The sequence below is a fragment of the Epinephelus lanceolatus genome, chromosome 9 (genome assembly GCF_041903045.1).
Source record: "Epinephelus lanceolatus isolate andai-2023 chromosome 9, ASM4190304v1, whole genome shotgun sequence".
Classification (NCBI taxonomy): domain Eukaryota; kingdom Metazoa; phylum Chordata; class Actinopteri; order Perciformes; family Serranidae; genus Epinephelus; species Epinephelus lanceolatus.
The window spans coordinates 1,595,739-1,610,000 of record NC_135742.1 but is presented as its reverse complement, the minus strand read 5'-3'; the positions used below and the strand labels follow the sequence as shown (position 1 = coordinate 1,610,000).

The 14,262-nt window shown below is 42.5% G+C and overlaps 1 protein-coding gene across 5 annotated transcripts in view; it reads left to right on the top strand.

Annotated features, from left to right (window-relative positions):
- The window catches only part of LOC117253117 (protein FAM240B), a 136,895-nt gene that overhangs the window by 5,337 nt on the left and 117,296 nt on the right, over window positions 1-14,262 (top strand). For 4 of the 5 annotated variants that reach the window (XM_033620471.2, XM_033620473.2, XM_033620474.2 and 1 more), the window contains 2 exons: window positions 2,689-2,810; window positions 11,861-12,117. In XM_033620471.2, the coding sequence (XP_033476362.2) occupies window positions 2,689-2,810; window positions 11,861-11,996 (258 nt within the window). In that variant the 3' untranslated portion in view covers window positions 11,997-12,117. Of the gene's footprint in view, window positions 1-2,688; window positions 2,811-11,860; window positions 12,118-14,262 lie in introns of those variants that run through there. The other variant, XM_078171153.1, reaches the window with a different exon arrangement.

Sequence of the window (14,262 nt, the reverse complement as noted above, 5' to 3'; positions counted from 1 at the left end):
TCCCACGGATTTAATATGGATTTAATGGTACATTAAGAGGATTTAGATAGAAGAGCTCTAATGTTTCACTACATCAAACACTATGGAGAAATGCTTGCACAGCTATACTATACATATATACATATATATAGTATAGTGGTAATGTTGTGTCATTAGTATCAGTTGTATTTACTTTCCTATGATATCAAAGTACAGTTTCGAGGTTCTTAAAGGTCCAGTGTGTCAGACTTAAGAGGATCTAGTGATGTCTATCAGAGGATTACAGATTTTGACCAGCTGAAACTTCTCCTCATTAAAATTCCTTCAGTGTTCACTGCAGTACATTCTGCTGTCAACACTTTTAAGTATATTTTTGAATGCAGTAATTTAACTTGCAGTATTTCTGTGGTGTGGCGTTGAGTAAAAGTAAGTAAAGATACTTATGTTGAGGATCTGAATACTGCGTCACCTCTGGTGTTATCAACAGCACTACAGCAGTGTTACCGTGATCTCAGTGTAATAAAGCTGTGCAAGTTCAACTGAACATTCAGCCCAGGCTCAAATACTGCTGCTTTGTCAGTGGACGCACAGATGTACCCTTCACAGCAGTGTGATCATCATCATCCTCACTGTGACCTCGTCACATGTCCACGTTTGGTCATGGACTTTCCACGTCCACATATGACGTCCAAGGTACCCTGGGTGTGTTGGTTGTTGACGTTCTGGGACGCCGTGTCAACTTCAGCCTGTTACATGCATTGTCTGTTTTCAAAATACACTTCTGTTTTCACAGGAAATGTACAGTTTGCATACAGTCTCTTTCAAAATAAAAGCACTACGTCAGGACAACACCGCCAACCACACGTGGTTACGTTTAGCCATCACACACACGTAGTTACGTTTAGCCAACACACACGTGGTTACGTTTAGCCAACACACACACGTGGTTACGTTTAGCCAACACACACGTGGTTACGTTTAGCCAACACACACACGTGGTTACGTTTAGCCAACACACACGTGGTTACGTTTAGCCAACACACACGTGGTTATGTTTAGCCAACACACACACGTGGTTACGTTTAGCCATCACACACACATGGTTACGTTTAGCCATCACACACACATGGTTACGTTTAGCCAACACACACACGTGGTTACGTTTAGCCATCACACACACGTGGTTACGTTTAGCCAACACACACACGTGGTTACGTTTAGCCATCACACACACGTGGTTACGTTTAGCCAACACACACACGTGGTTACATTTAGCCGACACACACATGGTTACGTTTAGCCAACACACACACGTGGTTACGTTTAGCCAACACACACGTGGTTACGTTTAGCCAACACACACGTGGTTACGTTTAGCCAACACACACACGTGGTTTCGTTTAGCCGACACACACATGGTTACGTTTAGCCAACACACACACGTGGTTTCGTTTAGCTGACACACACATGGTTACGTTTAGCCAACACACACACGTGGTTACATTTAGCCGACACACACACACATGGTTACATTTATGAAAAAAGAACAGGGTTTGGCTTCACAATCTTACAGGAAGTGAACATCGCTCTCCCAGGTGAAAGTCAGTGTTTGTTGGACCCATCCCCCCCCCCTCCCAGCCACCCTAGTCAGACTTTTATTCTTGTTCTGCTGTGTTTCCCTTTGATGCCGCAGAGCGTTTTACTGCCACGTATCAGGCTGACGTGAAAGGATGGCTTTTTGCGGCAGTTTCTGACGCCACAAGTCACTGCCCAAGCTCTGTATTTCGATGACTTCGGACTGAGACCTGGTTGGTATGATACACAACAGGCGGCTGCTGTGTGTGACACCGCTGGCAACTACCGTAGTATAAATAGCAAGAAAATCCACACAGGGCGGGCAAGGGGAGGATGGGTCAAACAAACTCTGGACTTTCACCTGAGAGCCCACTGTACGTTTCCTGTGTGACACCAAAGTTAATGGAGTTATTTTAATTACAACGTACTGTGCTGGTATGTGTAGCATGCTACACTGGTAATGTGTGTCCTATGATGTTGCGTTAGTAACAACTGTACTTATTTTAAGACAACCCATGATGGGTTTTTTTCTGAACGTAACCACAGACTTTTGTTGCCTAACTTCAGGAAGTAAACATAAAAATGAAGTTTATTTTGAAAAAGTTTGTAGGCATGTAACAAGCAGAAACTGTACATTTCCTATGGAAATCAAAGTTTATTTTGAAAAAACACAATGCATCTAACGAGGGTAAATTGATACGCTGTCCCTGAACATCCAAACCTGACGCAGGAGGGTACCCAGAGCATCATATGTTGACACTGAACTGACGAGTTGGGATGAGAACATGTTGCAACACCAGCTGGAGATCTTATCAAGGTGTGATCTCTGTAAACAGGTACATTCATATGTAATAATCTGTTTATAGAGATCAGCTGAAATGAGCTGAAGAAGTCTTGTGTGATATCTGTTGCCCGCAGACGCTAAACCATTTTCAGGCCGATAGCTGACGGGTTTTGACATTGACTGAGGTGTGGCCGGTACACTGTGACATCACAGTTTCCAGGTGTGCCAGACTTTAACCCTTTAAACCAGCAGGGGGCAGTGAAACAATGCACTCCACCTCAGTGTGAACCAGTGTGTTTAGTTACTCTTTAAGGTATCAGTGTGTGACGATGAGTGTTGTGTTGCTGCAGATGAACTTGGCTCTGGTCCATGACAGACAGCACATCAAGACGTTCTGGGAGAAGAAGATCAACAATGAATGTGAATACGCTGAGAACGAAGAGAAGAGGAAGAACCAGAGTGCACTCGCAAAGTAAGACACTACACACACTTACAGTAACACACACACACACACACACACACACACACTGCAGTAAAAGTACAAATACTCCACTACTAAGTAAAAGTCCTGCACTGAAAACGTTAGTAGTACAGATGTTGGTCCAGGTCATGGCGGAGGTCTTTCTTTTAGTCAGGACAATTCTTTTTTTGTCGAAGCCCATTTCGATGGTTCCTCTGCTGCATCACCTGAGCAGTCCCAGGCGTCTGACTCCTTCACGTCCGCAGAGGATGTACCTGAAGGTTCAGGACTTCCTGAGGTGACCTTGAGCTCAGCTGGTTGAGTGCACGCCTCATGTAGGCTGAGTTCTTTGCAGCGGGTTTGATTCCCACCTACGGCCCTTTTCTGCGTGTCATCCACCAACTCTCTCGTACCTTTTCTGTTTGTCTGTCCGATCAGTAAAGATAAAAACATCTTTAAAACAAACCCGAGCCAACAACATTCACAATCACGATCAGCACTTCTCTGAATTGTCAGAATCTTTCACAGACCAAACAAACATCCTCTTTGTCTTGGCCTCCCCAAACTCTGACAACATAACAGTGGTCCCATGGGTTTAAAGGAATAGTTCACCCAAAAACAATATGTATTTTATATCACCTCCCTGTGCTCTCTGTGGTGCCAGAAAAAGTTTCCTATTAAATGGCGTAGAGGAAAGTGGAGCACCTGCAGTAGCTGTTCGCATGCACACAACTAATTCCTTCAGGGAAGGATGATTTGAAAATATAACAGTTTGGTTGTGTTTGGATTTCCATGAGCTGACCAGTGGACACAAGACACCTGGATAACACTGTGCAGAAAGTTTTCAGATTTTTTTAACCTTTTCTGCTGTTTTTCATTCAGATTTTGTCAAAAGTCCAATTTCACTGTAAATGTCTAAAGTCCAGTTCAGACCAAAGATTTGCAACGAGACAAAACAGTTGAGAACATTGCAGAGAAAAGTATCAGCGGTGTGAACTGGCCGGTCTGAGCTCGACTCAAAGTAGGCGGGTTTGAACTCCTCCCTCAGGTCTACTTTTTAAATTCTCCACAAAACTTCTTGTTTCACCTTTAACGTGAATGTGAGATGAAAACTGAATGTCTTCCAGGACACACATGGTATAAACTGGTTCCTCCCTCCCACCTAAAGGCCATTCACCTGGCGTTCACCTACGAGTCAACCTCACAGGCCTTGACCCAGCAGCAGACCCTGTTCCTGAAGATCGCTGGTGTCTGTGATCAAACTGGCTTCAGTTGTGTTGGACATGTGACCATGTGTCAAATAGACACATCTAAAAACAGATGCTCTCATTACAAACAGCCTCTCGTCTCTCAGGGCGAGGACATACCAGGACAAACACTCGACCCTGCGGACCGTCCGGTTGTTAAAGGTCTCAGTAATGATGATCAGTAACAAGCAGAAACATCAGACTGGAACCTGAACTCACCTCATAAACCTGCAGACTGACCATCAAAATACTCCAACATCTTTAGTCCAGAGTTTTATAATCCAGGGGTGCAAACTCATCAGGGCCGAGGAAGGTGACAAAGATGGAGGGGGTGGGGGGGGGGGGGGGGGGGGGGGGGGGGGGGGGGTGGGGTGGGGGGTTGGCAGAGAGTGATGCAGGGATGATGTTTTCTTGTAGGCTGACCTGAAGTTAACATCAGCCTGGTTCCCTCGTCACAAAGCCAGCGGGATTTTTTTCCATTGGATTTTGGATGATTGTAGAAAATAAACTCTGACAAACATTTATGATACTTACATGTTTTGTTCAGTAAGATTATCTTCACTAATAAACACCACTTCATGATTTTTGGAGTGTAAATTCAATCACCAGAAGTAAAAAGCTAATGCTAGGCTATAAACAAACTGCACCACCGTCACATGACTTCATCATCGCCACCATAACGAGGCTGCAAACTTGTGTTGAGCATGATGATGCTCTGTAGTTTAATTTAGCCACTTGGTAGCAACCGTCTTTTTTAAGACACAGAGTAGCTTTAAAGTTCACAGTGGATTATTTACTGATTTACTGATTTTATGCTGTTGAACAAAACCTGAAAGTCTTTTCAGCTTGTGTTAACCACAGACCTTATTTCAGACATCTAACCAGGAACACACCGACTCTGAGAGGATGGAACAGGAGGTTTCCAGCTTTTAGGACTCACCGCTCAGTTTGCTCCCTTTTCAAGCGACATAATACGGGCCGAGACACTCACCGTCTTTTTTGCACCCTTGCATCCACTGTTCTCAATGTAGACACCCTGAAGGTCCACTTAAAAGCAAGAGCAACACCATTGCAGCGTTGACTAGACTGAGGCTGCTTTCACACCTGTCCTGTTTGGTTCGGTTCAGTCTAACTCCAGCTGGTTTGCCCCCTCAGTGCGGTTCATTTGTGCAGGTGTGAACACACCAAACCAACCGGACCGAGACCTTCTTGAAGAGGTGGTCTCAGTCCGGTTCCAAAGGAACTCTGGTGCGGTTGGTTTGTGGTGAGAAGGTGTTCCGACCTGGATGTGAAGCAACTGCAGTCACATGACACATTGTTTGGGTTAAACATGAGCATGTTACAGTCCTGGAGGATTATTAATGTGCACCTCCTCCTGTACTGCCTTAATATGCACATTCAGCACATCTAATGCATCAAAACATTGTTTTCTAGTTGGAGCCGCGCCTCGTTTTCAAACTGTATGCTTTGACTAAAATGAACAATGACAGCAATATAGTCCATGATGAGCAGCGCTAAAATCAACCTGCGTAGTTGTCCCTCCATTGTGACATTAGAAAGTGTCACATTTATCTTGCAAGTGTACTCTTCTTCAACGTTTGCTTTACTTCCTGGATTTTTCCCACATGGAAATTCTGACCAATCAAGAGCAGCTTTCTCACACAAGGCATTTGATCTGGTCCTCTTGTAAATGCTGCCGTGAGAACACGAACCAACTCTAGGCAATTATACAACTTTGGAACAACATGAGTCCCTGATTCAGACCAGAGGAGACCACTCTAGGGCTGACAGCAGCCTCAGTGGTGACAGGTTTCAGGAGCAAGTTCAACAACACGTTACTTACTTAATGTAATATTGTACTTCACCCTGACCAGGATACAGTTTTGTGATACAACAATGAATACTGACTGTGAACATGTTTAAAGATAATAAACACTGTGCAAAATATTGTTCATCAGCTGCTTCAGTTCAAAAGAATCTGTATCAGGAAATGTTTGGATAAATACACATGTAATGACAGTGAGAAGCAGACTGACTGAATGAGGAGACATACTGTGGAAACTGTTCTTATTTATCTGAGACATCTCAGGCTGTTCATCTGTTTTATGAAAGGATGAATGTCTGCAGGACGTACTTGTAATATGTAAAAAGGGAACATATTGGAGCTGATGGTGTGTATAGGTTATTGTGCGATGGTTTTATTGGTCCGGCTCATCTGAGGGTGAATTAGGGCTGTATGTGGCCCATGAACTAAAATGAGATGGACACCCTGCTACAGAGCGTCATCACGCTGAGCCGCACCATCATAACTTTACAATCATCCTTTTCATTATTGTATTTCTTTAATTCATATTTTAATCTTGGTAATCAGGTTGCTGCTGACCTGTTTATATATATTTTGGCATTGTGTATATTTTATATTTGCGTCCGCTGCATAACACATTCCTTCTGGATAAATAAAGTTGTATCTCATCTCCACAGATGTTTGGTATTGATCTATCCGTCACTGACACTCAGTGCAGTTTATATATTTACCATACGAGCTGCGTCTCCGCAGGCAGCTTCTTCTTCTTCTGTCAAACTCCTTCATTACATGATGACGGGATTTCCAGGTGTACGTATAGATCCTCCTGTTAAACCTTCACCTCTGAGCGTTACACCAGCTATTAGCCCTATCCCTCCTAACTCCAGTCTCCTCTTTCCCTGTCCCCCTTAACCTCACACCACCTCCCGAGACCATCACACCTAATCCCCCTGCTATCCATTACACTGTCCCCCTAATCCCCCACCTATCAATACTGTGTATCTCCTAATCCCCTGCTATCTGTTACAATGTAACCCCCAACTCCACAACCAGCCGCCCCCCCGCCACCACTAACGCCGGCTCTAGTCCCCGCTAATTGTGTCCGTTATGTGTGACCTGGCCAGAGCTGAAAAAGAAGGGTGGAGGTGATAATGACAGAGCGATGAGTGATGGCGGCCGGCTGACACTCGGACTGAACGCACAGATACACACAGGCTGGAGTTAGAAATGATTCTGTTCTATACAACGACATCGTGAAGTCTTCAGTCTGTGTGGAAGAGAAGCTGGAAATTAATTTAATTTTAACATTTAATTTACGCAAAGTTTCAATTTGATTCTTAAAAGTTGGACTAAAACTACTTTGTTACTGTCTTGATGTCAGTGCTGCAGAGCTTAGTTTCAACAGTTATAACTCGATCAACAGAGAATTAATCAGCAGCTGTTTTAATTGTTTAAACCCCATTTTGGATCATTGTAAATTCACTGACCAGTGCAGGTGATGTTAAAATCATCTCCTCCAGAGAAATAAATCCAGTCTGAACTGACTTTAAAAACATATGAAAAATTCTCTGGTTCCAGTTTCTTTAATGTGAGGATTTTCTGTTTTTCTCATTCATACATCATAATAAACTGAATATTTGGGGTTTGAGTTGAATAAAACAAACACTTGAATAAATCTCTTCTGGCAGTTTTCACTCCTTTCTGACATTCTATAGTCAATTAATGGAGGAGATCATCTGTAGGTGAACCATCCCTCACGCTGCGTCTGGTTTTAGATGTTTTGGTCAGACTTAAGAGATCCGTGATGAAATTCACCTGGACTCTTAAGCAGGATTTCTACTTCTGCATTGAATCAATGCCGTAACATACAACATAGCCTGACGTGCACCTCCCCAGAGATGTTGTATTTGTTTGGAAAACGTGTTTAGTATAAGACAGTTGTTTTGTCAGTACCTTTGTTAAATGTTGCTGTTGTTCCTGGCTTCATATGAGGAGAGGAAAAGTCCACTAGTCGCTAGGCTAATTTATACAATGTAAAATGCCATAGGCTTGTGCTAAAAACATTAGCATGTTGTATTGTGTATTTTGAATCAACTAAACTTTACAGCACTTCACAGAAACTCTTCCACCAACTAGTGATTTGGAGGTGTAACTGCAGAGTGACACAGACACACCACTGCACAAGTATAAATGCTCACAACGCCATAGGCCATGTGCGTAGGCTACAGAGTAGGCTCTGCATAGTATAAATACGCCTTTAGTGTTACGTTAGATTTAAAAATGTATGTTTTTCTCTGAGTCTCAGCCCTCTGTCCTGACTCCTGACAATGACCCTGTTCCTCTATCCCAAAAAACCTGCTTTTCCAAAACAGTTTCCAGAGTTTATCGATCGACCAGCTTGTTGTTTGAGTGGAAAACAGATTTTTTTTGCAAACCTGCCATAATATTCAGCTGTGTTTCTGCTGTGCAGGTGTCAATGTCAGTAACATGTGGACGCATGTCGTCTTCACATTTAAAGTGTGTTTTAAAAGTTGGTCTTTATACATTATATCATGGACAACGAGCGTAGTCCTTTTCTTCAGCCTGTTGTTGAAGTTGAATTTAGTTTCAATAAATCACAACATTTAATAAAACTATACCGTTTAAGTCAATCAGTGCTTTTTTTCACCAAGAAGACGTAGTCTGAAACTGTTAGGATCTGTCTACCTGTCTGTCTGTCTGTCTGTTGGTCTTTGTGTCTGCCTCTGTGGGGTCAGATGAATTATCAGCAGCTGAAAAGACAAATGGAATAATCCAGAAAACACGATAGGAAGGTGGCGATGAGAAGACAGCTGACAGTGAGGGTTAGGTTACACGCGCACACACACACACACACACACACACACACCTAGACAGACGTGATCAAACAAACACGTGCACATATACACGTACAATATGTCTGTACTTTTTTTGTCTTTGTGTGTCTCACACTCATTCATGTCTGCATTTTCCATCCCTTGTCCCCCCAACACACACACACACACACACACACACACACACTCAGGATCAAACACACCCCTGCACGTACAATATGTCTGCACTTTTTTGTCTTTGTGTCTGTCACACTGTCACACTCACCAATTCATGCCTGCATTTTCCATCTCATGCCCCCCCCCCCCCCCCCCCCCCCCACACACACACACACACACATTGATTGATGGTGAAATAAAGGAGTGAAGTGAAACGCTGATGTGACAGTGATAACACCGCAGCTGTCACCAAGATACCAGATCTGCCTCGACTCAGAGACACTAAATCCAACTTCAGTGCTGCTTCTACACACGCTGTGAGGACCTTAACACGCCAAGAACCTTAACACACCAAGGACCTTAATATGCCAAGGAGCTTAACACTGTGAGGACTGTGTAACTCTGTGAGGACTGTGTAACTCTGTGAGGACTGTGTAACTCTGTGAGGACCTTAACACTGTGAGGACTGTGTAACACTGTGAGGACCTTAACACTGTGAGGACTGTGTAACACTGTGAGGACTGTGTAACACTGTGAGGACCTTAACACTGTGAGGACTGTGTAACTCTGTGAGGACCTTAACACTGTGAGGACTGTGTAACACTGTGAGGACCTTAACACTGTGAGGACTGTGTAACTCTGTGAGGACCTTAACACTGTGAGGACTGTGTAACACTGTGAGGACTGTGTAACACTGTGAGGACCTTAACACTGTGCGGACTGTGTAACTCTGTGAGGACCTTAACACTGTGAGGACTGTGTAACTCTGTGAGGACTGTGTAACTCTGTGAGGACCTTAACACTGTGCGGACTGTGTAACTCTGTGAGGACCTTAACACTGTGAGGACTGTGTAACTCTGTGAGGACCTTAACACTGTGAGGACTGTGTAACTCTGTGAGGACCTTAACACTGTGAGGACTGTGTAACTCTGTGAGGACTGTGTAACACTGTGAGGACTGTGTAACTCTGTGAGGACCTTAACACTGTGACGACTGTGTAACTCTGTGAGGACCTTAACACTGTGTGGACTGTGTAACACTGTGAGGACCTTAACACTGTGAGGACTGTGTAACTCTGTGAGGACTGTGTAACACTGTGAGGACCTTAACACTGTGAGGACTGTGTAACACTGTGAGGACTGTGTAACTCTGTGAGGACTGTGTAACACTGTGAGGACCTTAACACTGTGAGGACTGTGTAACTCTGTGAGGACTGTGTAACACTGTGAGGAGCTTAACACTGTGAGGACTGTGTAACACTGTGAGGACTGTGTAACTCTGTGAGGACTGTGTAACACTGTGAGGACCTTAACACTGTGAGGACTGTGTAACTCTGTGAGGACTGTGTAACACTGTGAGGACCTTAACACTGTGAGGACCTTAACACTGTGAGGACTGTGTAACACTGTGAGGACTGTGTAACACTGTGAGGACCTTAACACTGTGAGGACTGTGTAACTCTGTGAGGACTGTGTAACACTGTGAGGACCTTAACACTGTGAGGACTGTGTAACACTGTGAGGACCTTAACACTGTGAGGACTGTGTAACACTGTGAGGACTGTGTAACTCTGTGAGGACCTTAACTCTGTGAGGACTGTGTAACACTGTGAGGACTGTGTAACTCTGTGAGGACCTTAACACTGTGAGGACTGTGTAACACTGTGAGGACCTTAACACTGTGAGGACTGTGTAACTCTGTGAGGACTGTGTAACTCTGTGAGGACCTTAACACTGTGAGGACTGTGTAACACTGTGAGGACCTTAACACTGTGAGGACTGTGTAACTCTGTGAGGACCTTAACACTGTGAGGACTGTGTAACTCTGTGAGGACCTTAACACTGTGAGGACTGTGTAACTCTGTGAGGACCTTAACACTGTGAGGACTGTGTAACTCTGTGAGGACTGTGTAACTCTGTGAGGACCTTAACACTGTGAGGACTGTGTAACACTGTGAGGACCTTAACACTGTGAGGACTGTGTAACACTGTGAGGACCTTAACTCTGTGAGGACTGTGTAACTCTGTGAGGACTGTGTAACTCTGTGAGGACCTTAACACTGTGAGGACTGTGTAACTCTGTGAGGACCTTAACACTGTGAGGACTGTGTAACACTGTGAGGACCTTAACACTGTGAGGACTGTGTAACTCTGTGAGGACTGTGTAACTCTGTGAGGACCTTAACACTGTGAGGACTGTGTAACTCTGTGAGGACTGTGTAACTCTGTGAGGACCTTAACACTGTGAGGACTGTGTAACACTGTGAGGACCTTAACACTGTGAGGACTGTGTAACTCTGTGAGGACCTTAACACTGTGAGGACTGTGTAACACTGTGAGGACCTTAACACTGTGAGGACTGTGTAACACTGTGAGGACCTTAACACTGTGAGGACTGTGTAACACTGTGAGGACCTTAACACTGTGAGGACTGTGTAACTCTGTGAGGACCTTAACACTGTGAGGACTGTGTAACACTGTGAGGACCTTAACACTGTGAGGACTGTGTAACACTGTGAGGACCTTAACACTGTGAGGACTGTGTAACACTGTGAGGACCTTAACACTGTGAGGACTGTGTAACTCTGTGAGGACTGTGTAACACTGTGAGGACCTTAACACTGTGAGGACTGTGTAACACTGTGAGGACCTTAACACTGTGAGGACTGTGTAACTCTGTGAGGACTGTGTAACACTGTGAGGACCTTAACACTGTGAGGACTGTGTAACTCTGTGAGGACTGTGTAACACTGTTGCAGTTTAAAGTTGGTCGCTCTAAATAACTGAACAGAGTCGGAACATTTCCTGAACACTGTGATGTCACAGATACACTGTGACATCACAGATACACTGTGATGTCACAGATACACTGTGACATCACAGATACACTGTGATGTCACAGATACGCTGTGATGTCACAGATATGCTGTGATGTCACTGATATTTGGGAACAAATGAAACTCTGACTCTTGTAATTTAAATAAAGTGTTCCTGTGTGTCTCAGGCTGAGGGAGGAGTGGACCGTGCGTCTGGACAACAGAACCAAACACCTGAAGAACGTCAGCGACAACTACCTGAAGAAGGCCAAGGTGGAGCAGACAGCTGAGCAGACAGCTGAGCAGACAGCTGAGCAGACATGAGACTGAACACACAGGGATGAAGATGATGAAGATGATGATGATGATGATAATGATGATGGTGATGATGAAGATAAACTGTGACACTGTGATGTTTAAAACAATAAAGTGATTTTTTGACTGATGGTTGTTTTTACTTCTGAACTCTGATGTCAGCAGGTTCGTCATGTGATCACACAGCTGACACAGGGTTTATAGTTCTGCATTAAATCCACCCGTGTTTTAGAGCCCACCTGAAGTCTGATGGCCATCGACCCACAAATGTATCCACACGTACATTTGTGATAAACCATTTCCCTCAGTGGAAACAAAGCTTTGATTTACTTTAATTTCACAGATAAGAAACAATAAATTGTGAAGACAATAAAGCCTCCACACACTGTGTGTGATTTATCCTGGCTGAAATATGAGCAGAGCAAATCTCTGTTAGCTGCTAGGCTAATTTATACAATGGAAAATGCCATAGGCTTGTGCTAATAACGTTAGCATGTTGTATTTGCTTGGAAAACGTGTTTAGTATAAGACAGTTGTTTTGTCAGTGAACCTTGTGAGCTGTGATGGAGCTGAATTTTGTAACGTTACCTTTGTTACATGTTGCTGTTGTCCCTGGTTTCATATGAGGAGAGGAGAAGTCTGCTAACCACAAGGCTAATTTATACACTGTAAAAGTGCTAATGCTAATAATGTTAGCATGTTGTATTTGCTTGGAAAACGTGTTTAGTATAAGACAGTTGTTTTGTCAGTGAACCTTGTGAGCTGTAATGGAGCTGAATTTTGTAACGTTACCTTTGTTACATGTTGCTGTTGTCCCTGGTTTCATATGAGGAGAGGAGAAGTCTGCTAGCCACAAGGCTAATTTATACACTGTAAAAGTGCTAATGCTAATAATGTTAGCATGTTGTATTTGCTTGGAAAACGTGTTTAGTATCAGACAGTTGTTTTGTCAGTGAACCTTGTGAGCTGTAATGGAGCTGAATTTTGTAACGTTACCTTTGTTACATGTTGCTGTTGTCCCTGGTTTCATATGAGTAGAGGAGAAGTCTGCTAGCCACAAGGCTAATTTATACACTGTAAAAGTGCTAATGCTAATAATGTTAGCATGTTGTATTTGCTTGGAAAACGTGTTTAGTATCAGACAGTTGTTTTGTCAGTGAACCTTGTGAGCTGTAATGGAGCTGAATTTTGTAACGTTACCTTTGTTACATGTTGCTGTTGTCCCTGGTTTCATATGAGTAGAGGAAAAGTCAGCTAGCCACAAGGCTAATTTATACACTGTAAAAGTGCTAATGCTAATAACGTTAGCATGTTGTATTTGTGGGGAAAATGTGTCCAGATAAAGACAAGTGTTTGTCTGTGAATGCTGCGAGTTATAGTGAAGCTGTCTCTATTAAGCCATGTTTAATGTGTGTTTAATGTGTTTGTGTTTAATGTGTTTGTGTTTAATGTGTGTTTAATGTGTGTTTAATGTGTTTGTGTTTAATGTGTGTTTAATGTGTTTAATGTGTGTTTAATGTGTTTGTGTTTAATGTGTGTTTAATGTGTTTAATGTGTGTTTAATGTGTTTAATGTGTGTTTAATGTGTTTGTGTTTAATGTGTGTTTAATGTGTTTGTGTTTAATGTGTGTTTAATGTGTTTAATGTGTGTTTAATGTGTTTGTGTTTAATGTGTGTTTAATGTGTGTTTAATGTGTTTGTGTTTAATGTGTGTTTAATGTGTTTAATGTGTGTTTAATGTGTTTAATGTGTTTGTGTTTAATGTGTTTAATGTGTTTGTGTTTGTGTGTTTTGTGTGTTTAATGTGTTTGTGTGTTTAATGTGTTTAATGTGTTTGTGTTTGTGTGTTTTGTGTGTTTAATGTGTTTAATGTGTTTGTGTTTAATGTGTTTAATGTGATTAATGTGTGTTTAATGTGTTTGTGTTTGTGTGTTTAATGTGTTTAATGTGTGTTTAATGTGTTTAATGTGTTTGTGTTTAATGTGTTTAATGTGTGTTTAATGTGTTTGTGTTTAATGTGTTTAATGTGTGTTTAATGTGTTTAATGTGTGTTTAATGTGTTTGTGTTTAATGTGTGTTTAATGTGTTTGTGTTTAATGTGTGTTTAATGTGTTTGTGTTTAATGTGTTTAATGTGTTTAATGTGTTTGTGTTTAATGTGTTTAATGTGTTTGTGTTTAATGTGTTTAATGTTTAATGTGTGTTTAATGTGTGTTTAATGTGTTTGTGTTTAATGTGTTTAATGTGTGTTTAATGTGTTTAATGTGTGTTTAATG